At 36.1% G+C, this 23,720-nt stretch overlaps 1 protein-coding gene across 2 annotated transcripts in view; it reads right to left on the bottom strand.

The window, feature by feature from the left end:
- Nucleotides 1-23,720, bottom strand: part of CERKL (ceramide kinase like) — a 61,180-nt gene that overhangs the window by 20,429 nt on the left and 17,031 nt on the right. Inside the window, exons 2-3 of one of the 2 annotated variants that reach the window (XM_052791438.1) lie at nt 15,044-15,286; nt 7,072-7,203 (exon numbers count right to left, since the gene is read on the bottom strand). In XM_052791438.1, coding sequence (XP_052647398.1) covers nt 7,072-7,203; nt 15,044-15,286 — 375 coding nt within the window. The remainder of the gene's footprint in view (nt 1-7,071; nt 7,204-15,043; nt 15,287-23,720) is intronic. The other variant, XM_052791439.1, reaches the window with a different exon arrangement.

The raw sequence follows: 23,720 nt of genomic DNA, 5'->3' as shown, positions 1-23,720 counted from the left end.
TTTTACACTTTACACTAAACAGTTGTATATCAGCATATAACTTTAAAACCTCCCAACCAGTATTAGCAAAGTTCTAGTGCTTGGTGTTTTGGAAATTCTTAATTAAAAACTAGAGTTATTTTGATTATATCAAAGGCAGAGAATTATCATTTTGCTACAGAAAAACCTATCACTATAATAGCTGTCAGGAATAATTTACAGAATTTACTTTCATGCAGGACCTCTTCTGGAAGATCAAAGCACAATATTTAAGCTACCGTACTGTTTTGCTTTTACTGATGGGAACTATCCTTTTATCATTACCTGTAGTTTGTGAAAAAAGTGACCAATAAAACTGTGCATCATGCAAAAATGCAAAAACATTCAAATATCTTACAATTGCTAAACTGTGAAAGAAACTCTTCCCATGAAAACATACAATTGGTTACCAGGTTATGTGCCTTTTTAAATGAACATGATGACATTTAGAAAGTTATGAGTACAGTCTAAATAAAATGGTACAGTAAATAAGATTTTATTTTGTAAAAGAAAACATGCTCAGTGGTTTCCTAATGTAATGTATGTAAGTTATGTTTACTATTACAAAATTAATTCACTCAAAGAAAAAGGACATGAAAATAAAGAGGACTCCTGTCTACAGAGAAATCAATAAAGGCAATAAAAATGACTAGTGTAAACCAGATTGATGGGGACTACATCCTCTTCGCATTTAATAGCTTAAGTTTGGAAATTATATAGGAAGACTACTGCAAGGCTTAATGCTGGGGATAATTCAAGGAATTTAAAATTTGATGAGAGAATGACAGAGGTACACAGCACCTATTTTGAAACATTGTGACAAAAAGGCAATGAAAAAAATGAAGTTTCCAGGGAAAACATCATAAGAACATAAAGAAAAATCAATCAAGTAGAAAAAAAATCAAGAAAAAAAAAAAAATCTAACACAGACATAAAAAAGACCATGTCTAGAAAGTTTTCCGCAGGCTTGACAAGCTCCAGAGGGACATGTAAAAGTCACTCTGATAGCTGGAAAAAAGCTAGATGTTTGAATATTTGGTCGTGTTCGAATTCAGGGGAAAAAAACCCAAAACCAAACAAAAAACTAAAAAAAACCACAATAAATTTTGGTAAGAGGAAAAAAGAGCTTCTTTCACCTTTGAGGAGGATTCAGATTACATATTTGGCAAAAATATTATTGAGTGCTTTTTTCAACCATTTCTAATGCACAATTGAAAAATTTTTCCTTTTTCAAGGACATTTTGTTCCCAACTTGTAAATTCCAGTACACATTAAGGTTCAAGTAATAGCATTCTGAAAGAAGTGCACTGACAGTGAACCTCATTTGAACAGAGTCACACATGAAGTATTCTGGAGTAATGCCCTGTCTCATGTAGCCAAAAAGAAGCTAAGGGTTCAGCCTCTACATATAGAAAAAGCAACATATAATTAGTCCAACATTTTAAAACATGGGACACTTCCATAGGACACGTATAAATACTGGCACTCGTGTCACAGACTAATGTCAATAGGATTAAAATTGCTAATGATCATAACAGATTAACTGGTGTTGACATTGGATGAAAAAAAATTAATGTTATTTACTGTATAGTGAGTTTAAACCAATGTTATTTGTCCAGTTCTCAATCACTCTCTTTTCCTTTGTGATTCTGCCCTAAAAATGGGGGTGTGGGGAAGACTGTTGTTTTTGCCTAAACATCCAGCTTGTAATTGTGCATAAACAGAAGCAGAAGAGTCAAAACTAGGAAGAGAAGCGAGACAAGCTAGGAGCCTGTTGGGGTTGCCTGTGTTTATTTTTATTTAGTATGTGTAAGATTTTGCAAGATAATAATATATTTCTAAAATACTAGTTCCAATTATCAGTATTTGCCAGTACTTGTAGGTATCCCAAATGTGGAGCGAGCTTTTGTTGAACTGGATTTTTAGAAGAGCTACCATTCTTCTCCTAATAGCCATATCCCAGCTGTAGCACTCAAGATTGCCAAACTCTTAGAAGACTGTATAAACAAGTTTTTAAGTATTGCTTAGCCTTAGCTACAGTTAAAGTACTGCTTCAGTTTAAATTTGCTAATTCCCACTTTCTACTGCACTAAGCACTTCAGAGAATTGTTTATTCCATGTAACCCAAACCAACAAAACACAATCCACTCTTTAAGACCTTTGGTTAATTTCACTCAAATTAATACATCTGTAGTGTGCAAAGTAATTTGGCAAAAAAAAAGAAAACCCTACCAAATTTAAAGATAATAGGAGAAAGTAAATGCTATTTCAGAACTCACTTATTTACATACATGCCTTTTGACTGCTGTATATCCTTAAGTAGGAGATAATACCTCCACTCCAAACTTTCAAATAAAAAATAAAAGTTTATTCCAGCAGAAGTTACAATGAAGAATAAGATCTGGCAAGCTTGATCACATAGGAAGCAACAGCCAGCTACCAAAATACAAGATTGGATGAGGAGAGCTCTGTCTTTCAGCACTCCGCCGTCAAAGTTTGCTGGGTTTGGGGTTTTTTTTAGTAACCTGCAAGTCTTGCATTGTGTATGCGCTGGAAGCAAATTTGCTTTAAGATTTTTGTGGACAATGAATTTTAAGCTTTAAATATGTTTACGTGAAAAGTAAAACTATCTAACTATAGTTACTATAGTAACTATAAAAGTAAACTATCTTCAGTGTAAAAATTGTACAAAAGCCTTCAGCTTTTACTACTTAATACACCTTTGTACACCACTATGTATGCAAATATAGGCCATGTTTCAAAAAAGCACTAACAGTGAGATGCACACTCCAACTTCACAAAATCCAAAACAATTATGGGAAGAAAAAACCCTGTTCAATTGAAAAACCCTGTTTCAATGAAATGAGGCACTTAGTTTTATTAGAAGATGGTACCTGTAGACAGGAGTTTCACTCACGACCCACGCTTACTCCTCCTTTATTTTTTTTTTTTAAATGCATAGTTCTTAATTATTTAGTTCTCTACTAGCATTTAAAACTGTTATGTAGTTTTCTCATTTTGCCTGTAGGAGGAGTGTTAGGCAGCTAATAAGCACAATACCATTTGGACATTGCCAAAATAACCTTATTTTAAGGATAAACCATTAAACAGTCATCTGGCTAAAACCAAAATTTTCTTTTCAAAATTTAAAAGGAAAATAATTTAAAAATTAACTTTAAACTGGTTTTATTCAATTAGGAAAACTGGTTTTAAAACTGCTATAAATTATATTCATAGCTTATATTAAATTCTAGTAATTAATCTAAAAAACTATTGATACCAATTTGACTTATTAGTTCAGCTTTAGAATTCCAGGTGACATTACGTAGCTAAAAACGTAATCTTACACAGGTTAATGATAATGCTGCCTTTAAGAGAGTCTAACAAACAAGATTTTGTTCACAGTAAAGATAAAAGAAACACTAACCAGTAGTAAGGAATAAAATTTTAAAAAGGTAATTTTCTTTAAATAGTTGCTTAAAGTAATAACTAATTTAACAATATGACATAGTCAGTCATCTGCAACTAAGGTCTGCACAACAAAAAAACCTTTCTACAAAAAATTGTGACCAAACAAGGCTAAGTTTAATTTCTAAGAAGACAGCGTTATTATTAATCTGTTTACACTATCGTCTATGCCTTGCAGGTGAAAAATATGTCTGTAAGAATCAACACTTACATAAAGCTGCTCACATACCCTCATCAATTAAGGGAAGTTAAGAAATTATCACTACAGAATTCTAACATGGAAAATCTTTTTCACACTTTGTGCCGCAAGTCAAACCGCTGAGGAAAACGACCGGCCTGGCTGAACAGGGAGCTTTTGCTAGGAGTCAAGAAAAAAAGGAGAGTTTATCATCTCTGGAAGAAAGGGCGGGCAACTTGGGCGGAGTACAGGGATCTTGTTAGATCATACAGAGGGAAAATTAGAAAGGCAAAAGCTCAGCTAGAACTAAATCTGGCCACTATTGTAAGGGACAACAAAAAATGTTTTTATAAATAAATTTATAAACAGTAAAAAGAATCCCAAGGAGAATATCTATCTTTTAATGGATGCAGAAGGGAACGTAGCCACCAGAGATGAGGAAAAGGCCGAGGTACTTAATGCCGCCTTTGCCTCAGTCTTTAATAAGGAGACCAGTTATCCTCAGGGTACTCCGCCCCCTGAGCTGGAAGGTGAGGATGAAGAGCAGAATATACCTCCCTTAATCCAGGAGGAAATAGTTGGTGACCTACTACGCCATCTGGACACTTGCAAATCCACGGGACCTGATGGGATCCATCCAAGAGTACTGAGGGAACTGGCAGAGGTCCTTGCCAAGCCACTCTCCATCATCTATCAGCGATCCTGGTCAACAGGGGAGGTCCCAGAGGACTGGAGGCTTGCCAATGTGACTCCCATTTACAAGAAGGGTCGGAGGGAGGATCCGGGGAACTACCAGCCTGTCAGCCTGACCTCAGTACCGGGGAAGATTATGGAACGGTTTGTCTTGAGAGCACTCACGTGGCAAGTCCGGGACAAGCAGGGGATCAGGCCCAGTCAGCATGGGTTTATGAAAGGCAGGTCCTGCTTGACCAAGCTGATCTCCTTCTATGACCAGGTGACCTGCCTAGTGGATGAGGGAAGGGCTGTTGATGTTATTTTCCTAGACTTCAGCAAGGCCTTTGACACTGTCTCTCATGGCATACTCCTTGAGAAGCTGGCGCCTCATGGCTTGGACAAGTGTACTCTTCACTGGGTGAAAAACTGGCTGGATGGCTGAGCCCAGAGGGTAGTGGTGAATGGGGTGAAATCCAGATGGCGGCGGGTCACAAGTGGTGTTCCCCAGGGCTCGGTGTTGGGCCCTGTTCTGTTCAATATCTTTATCAATGATTTGGATGAGGGGATTGAGTGCACCCTCAGCAAGTTTGCAGACGACACCAAGTTGGGAGGCAGGGTCGATCTGCTTGAGGGTAGGGAGGCTCTACAAAGAGATCTGGACAGGCTGGATCGATGGGCTGAGGCCATTCGTATGAAGTTCAACAAGGCCAAGTGCCGGGTCCTGCACTTCAGTCACAACAACCCCATGCAGCACTACAGGCTTGGGGAAGAGTGGCTGGAAAGCTGCCCGGTGGAAAAGGACCTGGGGGTGCTGGTCGACAGATGGCTGAATATGAATATGGCATCCTAGCCTGTATCAGAAACAGTGTGGCCAGCAGGAACAGGGAGGTGGTTGTTCCCCTGTACTCGGCACTGGTGAGGCTGCACCTCGAGTACTGTGTTCAGTTTTGGGCCCCTCACTACAGGAAAGACATTGAGGTGCTGGAGCATGTCCAGAGAAGGGCAACCAAGTTGGTGAGGGGCCTGGAGCGCAAGTCTTATGAGGAGTGGCTGAGGGAGCTGGGGCTGTTTAGTCTGGAGAAAAGGAGGCTGAGGGGAGACCTTATCGCTCTCTACAACTACCTGAAAGGGGGTTGTAGTGATGTGGGTGTTGGTCTCTTCTGTCAGGTGGCTGGAGATAGGATGAGAGGAAATGGCCTCAAGTTGCGGCAGAGGAGGTTTAGGTTAGATATTAGGAAAAATTTCTTTACTGAGAGGGTTGTCAGACATTGGAATAGGCTGCCCAGGGAAGTGGTTGAGTCACCACCCCTGGAGGTATTCAGAAAGCGAGTAGACGGGGTACTTCAGGACATGGTTTAGTAACGTGGTTTAGTGGGCATGGATGATGGCTGGACTCGATGATCTTGAAGGTCTTTTCCAACCTAAATGATTCTATGATCTTTAATCTTCAATTGATTTTACTTTAAAATGTGGGCTAAGTAATTAAAAAATACATAGACAAAAGTAATAAAATCAGCAAGATAAATCTTATTTTATATACATATATAAATTTTTTATATATTATATATAAAAATTTATTTATATATAAAATCATTTATCCTCATGCCTAAATCAGATTTGCTCAGAATGATTTTTGGCCTGCAACCTAAACTAGTCATGATTTCACAAGAAGTTTAAGGGACAACTGTATGTAGGCTGAGCCCTCTGTCGTATAATTTGTTTAAGCTGGAACTGATTATTTTGCAAGCCAATTACAACAGACATAAGAAAAGACTTTTTGGTGTTAAAATGTCTTGCACCAAAGTTTACACCTCACTTGGATATGAATTGCATAACCAAAAATTAGCAGTGTATTAAAGGGAATTGTAATACTATGGCTAAAAAGATATTTGGAATGGGAAATACTGATATCATTTCTTTGAAAACTTGGGTCTGTTTTGGGACCAAATTTGATGCAGCATAAGTTTTGGTCTCTTCACAGAAGGGGGCAGAAGTAATGATCAGATCATTAATATTTTACTGCTTTAAGAAAATTCATTGTTTTCCTGTTCAATTTCTTACAAAAACTCAGTCAAATGAAACAGCCAAAGGGCAAATTCAGGACATAAAGCAGAACTCTGGCAGAAATTGGGGCCTTAAATCCTAACCTGCTATGGGGAACCCATTGTTGAGCAGAAGGCAGCATCAGTACAACATTAAAGTTGTACCTTCACGTTCTCCAGACACGAACTCATGCCCATGTGCCTCGTGAAAACTGCCCTTGTCATCACAGAACTTAATCCCTTAGGCTTCTAGGTCATCACTGAAACTGAGTCAGAATCCAGAAATAATGCTTCCTTTGGATAAGCCCCTCTTATGTTGTCAGGCCAATAGATGTTCTCAGAAGAGAAGTAATATTTAAAGACATGTGTTTGTCAGAATGCAGGAACAACTCTTAGCAAGTATGTAAAAGACTGTCAGACATTAAAAGCTTGTTTCTTTTTATAGAATGCTTGCTTTAAAAAATAAAAAAATATATTACTAGTATTGATAGCTATAGCGGAAAAATAGTCAATGAATAACAGAATTACTGAAACATTTTTTACGAAATAAAAATATATTGTATTAACTACAGTTCCAAATACTCTACTTGCAGTCAAAGCCAATAAGGATTAGCAGTAAATTAAAATTGTCTTGCATGCTTAAAATACTAGTTTCACAAAGGATTAAACTATGCTTTTGAAGCAACTTACCTGTGACATCAGTTTTGATGTCAGCAAGCTTAAAAAGAGGTGCAACTTGTTCATAATAAACATGAGTGGCTTCTCTTTTATGGCTGCTTGGATTAACAAACACTTTTAAGGATTTTGGTCTATTTTGAAAGCCTAAAAAGAAAACACAAAACATTTAAGGTTACACACAGCCCAGCTATTCTTACAGCTTAAATTAATTTTTAATATTAGAACCATTACAGTACTTTAACAGGATAAGTAAATTATAGTCTAAAAAAAGTCTCAATTTCTTCTTGGATGTGTGCTATTTATCTTAAAATTACAGTACTGATTACTTTTGTATGTACAGCTAATAAAGAGTAGAAATGAATCACACACTAACCAAAATGCTATAGGACCAAAAAAAAAAAAAAAAAAGTATATGTCATAACATAGTTAAACCCTGATACAGGAGCAGGGTGAATGTGGCAAAGTTACAACATCGGGTGACAACAAAAAACCCCAAACATCAAAACATATCCTTTTTGGAATTTAATATGAAACACTCCCAGCAGGTATATGACAATAACACACAACAAAACTGATACTACAATCCAAGACTTCTGTTTTCTGAGATTGCAAATCAAACAGTGCAAATGAAATTCCCTCATCTTGAAGGAGGTCTGAAGAAATACAAAGAAAACTTGGTACTATCATTCAGAAACGTGAGACTTATTGTTCATTTTATTTTTTAAAAGTTACATTTAGGTCTTTGAAGTAGTGAACTCTGAGCAAACAACACTGAGAAATACTGCTATGCAAACAGTACCTTGTCTTGGACATTACCCCATGAATTAATTTTATTATTTGGAATATGGCATTTTGTTTAATAGCAAATAATTCATACTAAAACAATAACATTACTTTTCAAGTTCTCTTTTCTAGAATTCTTACAACTACCATGATTCAGTGAGGTTGGTTTGCTACAAAAAGCATGGGGTGGCATGCAATATTGATATTTCTTTGATAGTTATTTAAAATACATTATTTGAACAATTTTTTATTCAATTAATTCATTTATAAATTCTAAATTTTCTTTTAGTATCAGGTTAGACTATCACTTTCTTAGCCAAATGAAAGCTAGAATATCTGGCAAGTACACTGCTTTCAACATTCAAGAACAAAATTAGTAGTAGGCCACAATTCCAAAAGGAAACAAGAGTGCAAGCACATTTTCCTGCCCCATGTAGAGTATTACTTCAATTTTTACAGCCACATGTACCTTCAGAGTGTCAAGCTGGGACTTCCTGAAGCTCTTCCCACTTACTCTACCTCAACAACTGAACCGGAACAATTCCTGAGAGAAATTACAGCTAAACACTATTTCAGCATCAAAGGGGAAAGTATTCCTTAAGATCAAAACATAACAATTATAGAAGTCCCATAGATTCTTTTTTCACTTATTTAAACACATCAAACAATCTGGAAATGAAAACTAGCATATTATCTATTTTGTGTTAGTAAATCTTAGAAGATTTCTTAAAGATACTGAAGGAAATTACTGGATCAGTTTGCTGCTATAACTTGACAGCATACATAAAAAACAAGATTTCTAATTATAGTTATGGCAAAATGTTACACAGTTACAGTCTGATGTCATTGCAAGGCAAATTAATCCTGATGAATCCTTACTGCCTGATGAATCCTGAATATCTTCGTTAATAAGCCTTAGTACCTATATTTAAAAGTATCTCCTTTAAAAAGGAGATAAAAAGAAAACAGGGAACTTGTTGAGGACAGCAGATATGCTGGAGGGCAGGGCTGCCATTCACAAGGACCTTGATTAGCTACAAGAAAGGTTTGACAAAAGCCTCAAGTTGTTCAACAAAGACAAACACAAAGTCCAGCACCTGGTCCAGCAAAACCCTAACAGTGCAGGCTGGGGATTGACCAACTATGCAGCACCTCTTTAGAGAGCATCTGACCTTCCTGATGGACAAGGAGTTGAACATGACTAAACAGTGGGCCATTGATGCCATGAAGACCAAGTACTTACCAGGCTGCAATAACAAGAGGACAACCAGCAGTTCAAAGGATATCACTACGCCTGTGTATTCAACATCTTTTGAGCCTGAATCTCAAAAACTGCATCCACTTTTAGGGCCCCTAGCACAAGACTGATAAAGTGGAATGAGTCCAGCAGAGAACTGTGACTACAACAAGGGGCTGGAACAGGCCACATACAAGAGGCAGAGGTAGGTGGCTTTGTATAGCCTTGAGAAGAGAATCTACCTAAATGCTGTCCTTAAGTATCTACTGTGGGAGTAACAAAGACCACCAAGCCAGATTTTTTTGCAGGTGCAAGGACAAAGAGGCAACAGATGCAACTTGCAGCAAGGAATACTCCAATCTGAAATAAAGAAAAACACTCTTTGCGATGAGAGTGGTTATGCCATGGACCACATTGCCCAGAGAGGCTGTGGAATGTCATCCTTAGAGATTTTCAAAACTTACCTGGACATGGCTTTTAGCAACCTGATCTTGTTTAGAAGCTCACCTGCTCTGAGCAGGAAGCTGGAACAGATAACCTCCAGAAGTCCATTCTATTTTATCTACTAAATTATTCTTGATTCTCTAGAGACAGAAACAAGCACTGCAGGTATGTACTGTAGCATAATTTCTAATCATAGGAATTATAACACGAACAAGAAAGACTACACAAGTTCCCAAGCACTATTAAAACACATAAATCATCATCATCAAGACATTCTAATAATCATTATTCAAGACATTTAATGGAAATCTGCTATCTGGTACGTTGCAGTCTTTTAGAAGTCATAAAAATATTAAGACCAAAAAAATAATTTCTGTGACTTGATATTTCGCCTAAAGTGTCAATAGAAATTAAATTGAAAACTACAAGAGTAAGGACTCCTGATTTAAAAGAGAAAAGATTTAGCCACATCCATAAACATGCTGTCATGTTTCTTATCTTCTCTAGAGGAACTCCTACCTGTGGTCAGCTGGCCCTAAATGCTCAACCCCCACCAACACCCAGAGGCACAAAACTGTAAAAGCTGACTACAGAGCCTTTGATTTGTAAGTAAAGCTTACCTTTAAACTTAAAAATATACATATATATAAAAATATACTTATAATACACAAAGCAGAGGAAAAGAATAGCAAAGTACAGAGTTTGCAGAAGTAGAGAAAGGCGATGAAGTGTCATAAATTCTGTTACCCAGATAGTGTGAGTTACAATACTGCTAAACCACCATTAGGAGAAAACTGAAGGGAAAAAAGCAAACATCACTATCTCACTTTGAGTTTTAGCTGTAAAAATTTAAGTCCCAGGTGGCAATACAAAGTTTTAAAAGAAAGCATAATCAGGCAAAAGAATACAGATTTTTCAATTGGTGGGGGAAAAAATGCCTAGATTTTTAAGGAAACAGTTGAATTTTTGTTGGGGTTTGGTTTTTTTTCTTAACCAAAAATTTGTTCATTAAATGATTCTAAGCCAGGAACTGTATTTATGATTCTATATATTAGGCTATTGCTGAAAAGTAGATCAGAGTTAATACATAAATCCTAGTGAGATTTTCAACAACCAAATGAATTCACAGGATAAAAATGTTAGCATATTCTCTTTATGACTACTTCAATATCGATTTACTTTTTTAGCGAGGTAAACTATTATATTTATAGAAAGAAGTATCATAAACAAGGCATTTGAGCAAAGATATGGTACACTACTGATGTGGTTTTGTTTGTGCCAAATGACCGCCAACCGACATGAAAGGATGATCACAATAAAAATTGCTATTTATCGTTCCCAGCATGCACTGGACGTGTTATAACACACCAAACAACTGAGTTTAATGAAAGAATATCCAATAAGAGTCAAAAATTAAACTTTCACACAATTATATAGTGAAACTTCTTCAAAAGTATTTTTAAATAATAATAATCTTTTCATTTCCTTTAAACAACATCTGTATGAATGAATCCATGTCATTTACTACAGTCTGCAACCGATTTCAGTCTGTCAGCCTTTTGGTGTTCTCCTAACTGGTATTCTGTTATTGTTTTCTGTGGCTGCTCCATTTGAAATGAACCAGCAGCCTAAAGCAGGAAGGCCAACTGTTCCTCTAGTACTAACAAATGTGCTAATATGCACTAGTTTAAACTTGATCTATCAAGTGAATCAGTGAACCATGAAGGGTGGTGGGTCAATCAGGGTATTCTGAAAACAAAAGCTCATAGGGCAGCAGAGACGCTATGCTCAGACATACATCTGTGCTGCTTTCAGTTCTTAGCTTTATGAAAATGGGTTTATGCTACAAAAGTTAAGAGGCTGGAATCATGTCATTACTGCATACATTTATAAATACTTTATACAACAGTAAGAATATTATACATGAAAAAAACTAATAATATGAGACAGATCTGTTAATGTAACTATGGAGACACCACTGTTAATATTAACTAACCAAAGTTAATGTTTAACATTAATAGTTTAATTAAAACTTCATGCATGAAGTTTCAGACATTCATATCAAATCCCAGCGTGAGAGATACTACAGAATAGTAGATAAATATAAAGTGCACTTCATGCATTTTTTGCTACTTATCATTTATTCTTAACCATATTTACTGTCTTCTGTTAGTTTACAGTTTTTAAGCAAAACTTTTTCAAATCAACTGTTAACAAAAATAAGTCTTATCTTGCTAAAAAAAATTTAAAAAAAAAAATCAAAAAAAGCCAGATAAGCATTGATAATTATGCATTTTCTCTCATTTCTAGGCCTGTCTTAACCATTTAAGAAACACTGGGCATTTGCATGCACAGAGGATTTTAAATTAAACAGTGAATTCCACGACACAGTACGTCCCCACTGTACATGCCCGTAAGTCCACTACAAAAAGATGCAATGTAGAAATGGAAATCGCTCAGAGTCAGGTGTACAACGTGAGATCAACAGCATACTAGAATCTGTCTAAGCTGCCATTTGGGGCTTTCCAGGAGCGAGCCCAGAACCAAGGCTCCATAGGTGCATGCCTTGAGGTGGCAGTGGTTATTTTACATCAGTTTAACAAATATGCAACATACAGAAGATCAGTTTTCCTGAACACCCTATCATTGAGCAAGCTCTTCACATCTAGCTGGCATGCATCTGAACAGCAGCATTATGCAGAAAATAAGAACTTATTTAAAAGTGGGAAGATGGTAGTACATGTGTTTTGTTACCCTGTCACACGCACACAAAAAGCCATAATAGCAGCCACTGTAACTAAATTCTGAACAATATATCTGTGTGCTCACTTACATGACAATGGGCTTCATAAAAAATTATAGCCTAGTTAGATTTTAAATTGAAGAACGAACATGAAAATCCATGCAAGAAACATTCATGTCAGACACAAAACACACAGCAAAAGGGAAACTGTGTACATGGTATTTCAGAAAAGAAATGAAATCTTCATTAGAACAAATCACCAGATAAAACTCTAGCTCATATTGTCACTGCTAAACTTGCTATTGTTGTTCCTTAATTAATGTATATGCATAAAAATCTAAAAACTTGTCAGAGTAAGGTAAACAAATAGAAATTGCATTTATTTTCAAAGGAGACACACCTTTTAGTAATATTTAGCCATTCTGACAAATGAAGTAGATGTTTACTGACAGCCATACCCAAACATATATACACTCTACTTTGGTAAACCACCTGCTTTTAATTTGCTCCAGCCTAGAAGCAGTAAAAAAACCCTTCAAGTAAATAAAGCAGCAGTTAATGAAAATCTATTTTGTGATCAGACAGATTAGGAAAAAAAAAAAAAAACCACGTACACTTAAATTTTGACTATTTTGGAAGGATGAAATTTTAACTTTATCCTGCAGTTCATAAGGAAACCAAAAAGGAGCCAGTTTGAGTTCATTAACAAAGATGTCACCAGCGCTGTTATGAAAACAAGCTGCGGCAAAACCGATGAAAATTCATCACTGTTTCAAGCAGAGATAGATCAATGTGCCTTTTGAGATTTCAGTTATTGAGAACTCAACAGAACTTATCTGCATTTTATACTTTTAGTACTGACTTGAATCCCACTGGGAACTTCCTACCAATGTTTGGTACATTTTAAATCAGAAGACTTTTTTAGGAATTATACCATTACTATACCATCACTGTTTGAAAAACTCATAACGTTTCTCTGCCACACTGAATGCAGAAATACTGCTGCTTTTTTGGTGATTTTCTGGATAGAAAGACAGTTTGAATATCTACTCAGACTTCAAAATGTAACAGTGTGAAAACTACTCTTACTGTAATTACAGAACTTAAAACAAATACACATTAGTAAATGATATTTTGGGGGTTGTATTTGGTTATTTTTATCTCTCCAAGTCATGATTATTCCTGAAGTAGAAGGAAAGGAGAAAAATGTGCTGATTAGAGATCAGGAAAAATCTGCACAAGGTTTGAGCTTTTGGAGAAAGACTGAAGCTGAAGGAAGAACTAGAAACAGCAGCACTGCACAGAATGCTTTTTTTTCAGGTTCAGGTGGCTTCCAATTACAAAGCTATAAAACAGAGACTGCACCTCGAAGTCAAGGCAACCTGAGCAAGAGATACTGCAGCTTTTTTTCTGTGAACATATGGTATCACTGCTCCTCATGGATGGAGGGTAATCTGGGAACAAAACAGACATTTGCTCCTTATGCAAATGTCCTTGCCTTTATGGGTAGCTGGAGATCTGCAAGAATCTTGGCACTTTTGCAGATTTAGATATTTTGTGATAAAGTCCTTCAAAAAGGGGCAAGGGAAGGCTCTTTCTAATACACTTTTTTTTTTTTTGGAAAATCCAAAGCATATCGTAAGCAAACAATGTAAGAATGCACCATTAATAACTCACGTTATTTTACTTTCTCTAATACCTGCTTTTGACAAAGTCACTTTACTAGAAGCACACTATAAATTGCTATTGAAAGTGTTGTTACAAACACTACAGATGTGCAAGATTTGAATTCTATAATCTGGCTCAGTATTAACAATTCAGCTGGAGTTTTAATAGTTTATTACAAGATGGATTGTTTTTCTTCTGTAATAAACAAACTCATTTGCTATAGCCTGTAAACAGAGACACATTTCAGAGCTAAATCAGAGAGTTTAGTCTGTGGAGGTTTTTTTGTTGTTTTGGTTTTTTAAATCACAAGTGTGCTATATTGTGTGTCTTTCCAATATTGATGGTATTAAATTACAGTGAAAGGCTTTGATTTGTTGTGGGAGTTTTCTCCCCTAAATGGTGAATACTTCTTTCTTAAATTTGATACAGCTTCCATGAAAAAAATGCAACTATTATGGGTTAAACAAAGCACCCTGAAACTGGCATTAGCCCAGGCAAACACAGAAAGATATTTTTAAAATAAAGAATTGCCTCTCATCACTAGCTAGTGTCAATACATTTTGTATCAAATTATACAATAAGAGCCCTACAGAACCTTAAAACTTCCACCTGTGAATTTATGAAGAAGATGAAAACCTTTCCCATTAGTCTCTTAAAGAATCTGTGGGTCTCAAGTGGGAGCTCCTAAACAGTCACCAGGAAGTCCCTGAAGAGTTCCCAGTACTGCAACAACTGTAGTACCATCAGATGTGCTGCAATTCCGAGTGAAAACATCAACAAAATATTTTATTTCTTTAGGAAACAGATTTCCCAGAAGACTCTTCAGTCAGAATACAGTAAGCTACTTATTTTCAGTAGCTTCCAAAACACTTCCAAAAAATAGCATCAATTTGTTTCATTTTTACAGATGCATTACTCAATTATTGTCACTTTCCTAAATTTTATACTTCATCATGTAAAACTTCAGTAGTAAACATTTTCCAGCAATAATATTCATATTTGTGTGTCTTAATTTCCACAGGCAAAATATTTTTCTAAGCTTCACTCAACCTTATGTATTGCCAATAGAAACAAGTCTGAAATAATATCAACCCCAATTAAATGCTTACCATTCAAAATTTCCTTTAGATGTCTAAACCATAAATGACAATGATCTTCACTTAAGTTATTTAAATGGATAGCACAGTCTGTTAGTTTATTCTCCTCTTTATGCAAGCATTTAAAAATTGTGATACCCAACAAAGTGCCACCTTTTTTCTGCCCTACAAAACGACGACGTTTCAGTTTTACTGAAAATACATCTTTCATTTCAATAATCTCTTCTTGAGCCTGTAAAACCATACTGGAGTCACCTGTGGGGGGGGGGGGAAAAAAAAAAAAAAAAAGAAGTGTTACCAATATGATATCAATATGATTAGGAGTAATATCTAAAAAAAATAGTTATGGCTTCATCTCCAGCTATACAAATAACATGATTTCAGAGAGGTTATTTAATCCCTTTTCTGATATTCAAACAACCGAATAAAATTGTAGATTGTAAGAACAGTGAACCACTTTGCATTCAAAAAGCAAATTCTTCATTGTATATTCCTAAATCATAGCAATCATAGCAGTTGTATTCTCCTAAATCATAGATCAGAAAGTGTGCTATGACCCAAGCTGACCATATGCTCAGTGTATTTTTTTCATTTGATACAACTGCTGCCTTTTGTGTTTAGAGACATATCAGAAAATTGTTAAGCAAAAATAGAAAAATAAACCAAAAGCGTGTCACCCATCTTGTCTTTCATTTTTGAGTTACGAATTTACTTTAGAAGACAAGTAAAAGAAAAACACAGTTTCAAAAGTTCTTGTGACAGTTCAAGACCCTCACCCCAGGGAAGATTTGTGTTAGGCTGGAACACTAAGCGAGGGTTTTCTTATCTCGGGGCTGTTACACACACGGACCCTGTGGCTGCAGACACTATCACTTCAGTGACACTAGTTCCAAATGCCTTTTGGAGATATATCAACTGAACCACTGTGGTACCTCTGCTCTCTTGAGCTGTAAAACACCTGACTCCTCAAAAACAAAGTCAAATACAGAGACTGAAGGCAAAATGTCACCGTTCCTGTAGGTGTCAGATACTCTGGACACGAAAAGAAAAGTTTCCCTGCTTTCTTTGTAATTACAGCAGATCCGATACATTAGACCAATAAAGGTCGCTTTGCAGCCCAAGGCAAGAAAAGCTAGAAACCAAGAAACCTTTTCCAAATCTAGCAACAGCTCAGTCAAGTGGTTTCTCAATAGCAAAAGCCATAACAGATTCTGTTCGATGAATATTTGCTGCACGCTATACTGAAGTGCCAGGGAGAAGCTGCAAAAGTCTATTTTAACTGTCTTCCTGGGAAAGATGGACAGCACTCCAGGTTAGACAGCAAAAACCAAGTTATCACCTACTTCATTACACCACATGAAGCTGAGGGCGTCAGAAAGTCGTACTTTTTCAGAGCAGGAAGAAGCAGCCTGCATCAATTCTGGTAACAGTTTGACACTAGCATTTCTCAACATCATTTCTTGAACCAGACTATGCAGTGGTCATCCTTCTATCCAGAAATCCTGGAGGATTGCACCTTAGCAATGCTAACACAACTAAAGCTCAAGTCAGTATTACCTCTCCTGACAATTCTCAACAAACCCATTCTTTCCTGTTCCATACCAAACAACCTACTGTAGATAGAACCATGACGTTATTATACTTCCCACATATTTTTCCAACTTGTTACATTTTACCATCTTAATTTCTCTGTATGTCAGCTACTAAGGTGTAAAATGGGTCTAAAATCATTCCATTCTTAGCAGGAATACTGTGACAAGTAAATCTGTGTGTGCACTGAGATAGTACACAGGAAATTGTCTGTAGTGCAGATTTTCTGAAGTATGCAGCACAAACAGGAGGAAACTCACCAAACAATGAAAACAAAACAAAGCTCAAAGTACTGTAATGATCGCTGTAAAAGTATCTTCTATAAGATACATTGAATGAAACCAGGGGACTGAGGAGGGAAAAAAAATTTGTATGATTCCATTTGAACTGTAATTTTGCATAAATTCAAAGGGTGAGTGGACATTGTACAAGCAACCTTAATATTAACGTTACCAAATCAGAGATCTTGATTTTTTCAAGCTTTGTATTGCTCTTTTAAAACATATGGGGGTAAATAGTCTTTGTAGGCCTTAAATGAAACGCTTACTTGTGATATCCTGAATCACTTACCTAGAACTACATAGTTTAATACCTTTATTTAAGACTTTCTTTAATTTTAAAAATAGCATTTTTAATAGGGTCTGCTTATCTTTTTCCAGAAAGTCTCGCTGTCAGACATACTGAAAATTTCAGCACACAAACCTCAATGTTTTAGGAAAATGGTTAAACATAAAGAGATGTGAAATGTAACAACTGTTCTGCAGCAATAACCGAGCTGCAGCATTTATTCCCCCAGACCAATACAAATATGCTAAATGGGTTTGCTTTTTAAATATTTTTAAACAAATAACATTTTGGATTAAACTATTAGCTTTGCTGAGAATATCACAAATTCTGTTATGCTAATGTTATGCATATGCAACACAAATAAATTACAAACATTAGCTTATTTGTCCTGCACAAAGCAAGTGAAATGAAGGCCTGTTAAAATAAGTTTTATTCCCCCAGTAGCTTTCATAGAATAACATTTAGTCATAAGCCAGGTAAGGCTTGTTTTGTCTTTTCTTTTCATGCCACTATTGCAGCCAGATAGATTTTTATTTGCTTTTATATCTTCCTCTTACTCTGTATTTATCAAATTCATGTGTTGCTCAGATGCACATCAAAACTTTTGAAAATTAAAATAATCCACTCTTACTAGGCAGCACCACACTTTCAAAAATAGTATTTGACTCTAGTTGTTCTACTGGAATACATTTCCATATACGGCTTGGAGAAGCATATAAACTGTAGGAATACTGAATTGTACAAAAGCATCATCCTCAAGTTTTAAATTGCAGAGGAAATATTGAACAAGCTAGTAGGATTAGGACAGCCAATTTTTAATAAAGTTGAAAATAAATCTGCATAAAAGTCCCTAGGAATATTCTATAATTTTCATCTTCTATTTTTACTGAAAATAAGATCATTACAAATGCAGTAAAATTTTATAAAACAATTCAGATAAAGAAAATTTAAGTCATGAGCTACATTTATAAAATATTTCTAGTATGTGATAACAACCAAGTTTACTTTAAAAATACAGTATACATTGGATTAGACACTTTTTTAAACTTCAAAAAACCTATTGGTTCGTTAGTATCATATTGGTTATTGCTAGCTGTTTCAGGACATTAACTGTCCTCTCACATTACTTAGAAAGATATTGGGTACCATCTGTTCTTGCAAGAGATTTAAGTATACATCTATTAGATATCATGCTATTTATTTAACTCAGTACCCACTTCCCATTGTTGTATTTTCGGGGGGGGGGGGGGGGGGGGAAGTCAATTTAATTACAAGGAATAAAGATAATCTCTTCTATCAGGCTGGCCTGTCATACATAGTGAGAGCAGAGAGGGAACCTGTATAAAGTAGGTTACAGTTGTTAGGGAAGAGTAAAACTAACAGCACTTAGCATTTAACAAAGATCTAACAAAAACAGAATATATGGCACTTAAAAAAAAAATTACTATAAGCCAAGGGCTTGTCTAAATCAATCTCAGCACATCTGTCTGATGTAGAGCGTAAACAGGATTAGAGTTGGATTTATCTGCTTGACGCTAATTGTACTCACAGTTTCTGCACATGTCCACTTCCCCCCCCCCCCAAATACAGCATGAAAAAAGCCTGCCTGGAAATATGAATTTCTAGGAAGTTTTATGCCCCTATTTATCCTCTTGCTGACTTCAGGCAATGAGACTATCCTACGTTTCTCCTATTTATGGTAGTCTAATCTCTTATTTAATAAAAACTTACGTCTAAATATACTACACTGAGCTAAATCAAAGGATGAGGGACTAATACACTCATATACAGTTTAATTGTAAATAGCAAACCAAATTTTAATTAGTTCAGAGTGTTAAACTAGGCTTTAAACAACTAGATTATCTCATGTTTACAGCAAAACTGATGACAACATACACAAAGATAAAAGCAGTACTACTGAAAAATAGAACAGTTTGTAAAGAGAAGTGTGTTATTAAAATATAAACACCAACACTTCAACACACAACACTTATTAGACTGTTTTCCTACCATAGAGGCCCAACATCTAGAAGTGGTATTTGAGGACTTAATTTCCATAACAAATATCTGGAGTACATGGAAAACGGTAGAAAATACACATGAAATGTGACTGTATAATTCAAGTAGGAGAATTGGACATGAAGGAAAATGTGCTATATTCCCTCGGTCATAAATTCTTCCTATGACCTTTGGCAAGACACCTAGCCCCACTTAACTACATTTAATAGATAAATCTCTTTCCCATTTTAGGTTCTCTGTCCCATTACGCTCTCAAAGTTTACCTCATTAATAGATGACTGCTATAGTTGACTGCAGTGTAACATAACAGAAATAATTAGAAATAAAAATCATCAAGACTATACCAAGGAAAATAGAGTGATCGACAGTAGTTATCACAGAACGTTTACAGATCATCCTACACTGTATGAACACTATTTTCAAAATAACCATTCAAGATATACAATAAAATATAACTTTATTGATATAAAACCAAAAAGGAAATAAATATAATAAAAAAATGAAATTAGTATTGACAATATGTCTACAAATCTAGGCTTAGGAATATTTAAAATTAATATGATAAAGTCTAATGCATATAAAACAGCAACTATTAACTCATTAACTATTAAGCCCATTTTTCCCTTACTGTAGTCTGCAAAGCACAATAAGTAGTATGCAACAGATTCATAAATCCTCTACAGTTTTCAGCTACAGCTTTGATTAAGAAGGACTGGCAATGAAAAATATAAAGGAGCAACTACGCTCATTCTTGCCAGAAGAGCTGAGAATCACTGTATAGCTCATCAGGCTATTTAACATTAATTTAAAGACTCTAAACACAAGACAGAAAAGCTATTTTCAGAACATCTGAATTTTCAAGTTTTTTTTAATTTCAAGAAGACAGGTCATGCGACACCTTTGGCAAAATTTGATACTATGCCTCTTACTCTCTTCTGCAAGCAGAGCAAGCGGAATTGCACTTTCTGCTTGCCAAGAGTATCAAACAGTAAGCTGAGGAGAAGAAGGTACAGCAAGGGCCAGGTTGGGGAGGGGCTGTTTTTTCTTTGAAGATTACCTTTACACTACTCTAGTCCTTTTAAGTGGTGTTGTAAGAGAAGCATAACACAACCAAGGCCCTAGTCTAGAAAAACGTTTCTCAGACTGTGCGCAATGACCTCCTTGGGAACAGCAAGGAGTTCAGAAAGTACTACAAAGTACTGAAGAGATGTATCTCAGTTCCTCCAGAGCTGGAGAGTAAGAGCAGGGTGTAACTACTAACTTCATGTTTTAATGGCAGCTATTCACTTGCACCAACAGCTGTATTCCTTTAGGGCAGAAAACTGAGCTTAAAAACATCTGACAGGAAAACAACCAATTTTCATTCTCCTTCTCCAGAGAATCTGAGGATAAAGTAACGTATTTTGCCAAGCCAATGCAATACATTGCTGCTAATCCCTCTACCAATACAGGCACCTATCCTCACTCACCTGCCATGACTGTGTATAGCCCTGCCCTTTTCCTTATGTCTGGGACTTGGCAAAACCTAGCTGAGTCAATTCAACTCCCTAAAGTAACATAGATCATCCACTTTGTTTGTTTATTTTTTTGTTTTGCTGGCTTAGTCTTCTGACAAGTTGTTTAATATAATCAGTTCAACACAAGTCCTACAAAACTAGAGCTGCTTCAAAGTGGTAAGAAACTACACAGCAGGGGAGAAGGAAGGACTGGGACTGTCTCCTTTCATCAGCAGGAAGTCAACACGGTTTGAGCCAATCTGCTGTGCATTTTCACTTCCAATTTCTAACTCCCAAAAGATCACACAAACACAAAGCAACAAGAGTCAGCGACAACTGGGAAAGATGCACAATTGTTTCTCTTAATTTTTAGAACTCTACTTACATCTTCTCAGTTAAAAAAAATTATAAGTCTCAGAATAAAACTCCACTTTACAAACATATAATGGCACATTAAGTTCATTTCACTGGGTAGGAAGTTACACACTATTTTAATACAGCAGTAAAAGGCATTACTCACAATTCTGGCTTAGAGAAGTCATCTTATTTTAAAATAGTATCATAGATAGCTATCTCTAAAAATAAGATTATTATGAAGAATAATTGAGATACTAAAAAAATAATATTCTTGAACAAATCTGTACTTCAGGCTTCAATTTTTCAACTCAGTCCCAGACAAAAAAAAAAACCAAACAAACAAACCAGTAATTTTCCAATGCAAATCCCAGATCATGGGATAAAGTCTTATATTAGATAACAGAAATTACATTATTTTATTTCTCTGTTTAGTAATTCTTATAAAGAATTCTTTAAAAAGACAAAATGTGATAAGTACAACAATATAAACTTGGCTTTAGTGGCATTGTGCAAGTTTCAATACATTCTATAACACGTGAAAGGTTTTTTCATTCTTTGCTCAGGGTATTTCTTAAAAATTTTACTACCTTCACAGCATGGGTAAACACATCTAAAACTGCAACCTCCAACCTTTCATCCGCCCCTCTCGTTTCTCTCCTTGTTTCAAATGGCTCTTTCCCCCAAGACCCCTTGACCAGCTGATTCCGATCCCTGTTTTCCACCATATCTTTTAAAAACTAATCCTCATTCTTCTGAACATTCTCATCAAACCAAGGGCTGTTGCAGATACATGCCCCTGTGCCCAGCATCATATCATCACGGCAACTGCAGGAAGAGCAGCTTCAGGAGACATTTGGTGTAGTCCTTTAAGTCCTGAGTTGGACCACACTCAAGGACTTAAAATTTGGTTAAGTTTCACTACACCTTTAAAAGATGGCAATAGGCAAATTTCTGACAACCACTGCCAAACTGCCTAGATCTGGCTGAACCAAAATGAAAAATGACACTGGCAACTGGCAGAGCAAACATGAGAACAGTTTGGTTAATCCCATACCATAAGGGCAGAGTTTAGTACAGTTCAGAGGTCATCTTTGATGGAGCTGACTCCCCCTGGAGTAACACTTGCACCCAGCATCCTGGGTCTCCATGATGCCCAGCAGGCCATGGACAAGGCCCTTCTTCTTGTAATGAGGCTCATTAGACATCTGTCCATCAAGCTTTCATTAGTGTCTTGTCCCATCTCTGTTTTAGAGCAGTGAAGTACCTTGCTTATTAATTACAGCCTAATGGCAGAACTTGTCAGAAAAACATACGGAAACTGCTGGTTTGAAAAGAAGCCCAATAGATTCTTGAATAAATACCTCCATGGAAAAGTGTGATTAAAGCTAAGCACAAGGCCTAATGCTGTTCCAAACAAGAAGCTTCACCTTAAGGAGAGTTTCCTCTTCCTCCTCCAAGAAAGAATTTGAGGGAGATGATGAAATTCAAAAATAACCACCTAACAAGAAGATCTACTGGGAATAATGCTATACAGAACAACAATGCTAGCTGAAAGGAAGCAAGGCAGACAGCGAGTGACTGAGCCTGAAGCATTTGAGAGGATGCATGCAGCAGAGACTTTGCTTTTTAATGGTTACATTTTCTCATTAACACCACACCAAGAAAGATGTCACTGAAATAAATTTACTATAGAAAGCTCTACATTTTATGTTAAGACCATGGCCCACATACTGCCTAATTTCATAATATGATTGGAAAAGTAGCAGCAAACCTTTTATTAAGTGCCTGAAACATTGGGGCTTTTCATGTAGTAAGGGGAAGGAATTATGTAACAAACTTCAGGGTAACAACAGGGTAACAAACATCACTGATTTCCATCATTTTGTAAAACCTCTGCGAACACAAGCATCAGATTAAATGACTAGTCTTACACAGACCAACAATACAACCATCATATAATAGAATTCATTTAAAGACAGAGATTTCTGAAATAAAACAGAAGGCTGGGATCTAATGGCTTACATGATTTAATACAATGGGCTAGCAGACCTGAAAGATACTAAAGAATCCTGAAAGAGGAAACATGAGCTTAATTTTATATTCCTTCCAAAAAATCTCACACATACACACTGTTTTGTACCTACTAATTTATGACATACTTCTGTCATTTCAGAAAATAAGGGGAAGTGAGGAATCAAATAGCCTCTTATGGCCACATGACATCACCAAGTTTGATTAACTACAAGTTAATAATTAGTTCTGCTTGGACTCTTACTGGCAGGAGATTTGCTTCAGCCTCAAGTACAGATTTACAAACCATCCATACTGCTAAATATCAGTGTCTCACTTTCAGGGAACTCAACATGCCTCAAATATCTGAATTTTGGTCTTTTCTGGAAAATATTTTCAAGCATTTTCTTCAGGAAGAAAGAACAGACGCATCCCATTCTAAACACAGGACAATTTCCTTCCATAAGCTACTGGTAATTCATGCTTTTAGGTATTGAAGCACAGCCATCAGCTGCTAGATAAGCTCATCCATGAACTTCTCATTGATCAACAGCTACATGTTTGGCTTTATCCTCATTGACCTTTGGTCTGGGTTTTGTAGGAGCTTTCTTCATAAACTCAGTCGTCCTTTGTATCATTCTATCTGCACC

The sequence above is a fragment of the Harpia harpyja genome, chromosome 7 (genome assembly GCF_026419915.1).
Source record: "Harpia harpyja isolate bHarHar1 chromosome 7, bHarHar1 primary haplotype, whole genome shotgun sequence".
Lineage (NCBI taxonomy): Eukaryota > Metazoa > Chordata > Aves > Accipitriformes > Accipitridae > Harpia > Harpia harpyja.
Note: the sequence above shows the minus strand (reverse complement) of the source record. Positions and strands in the feature narration are given on the sequence as shown.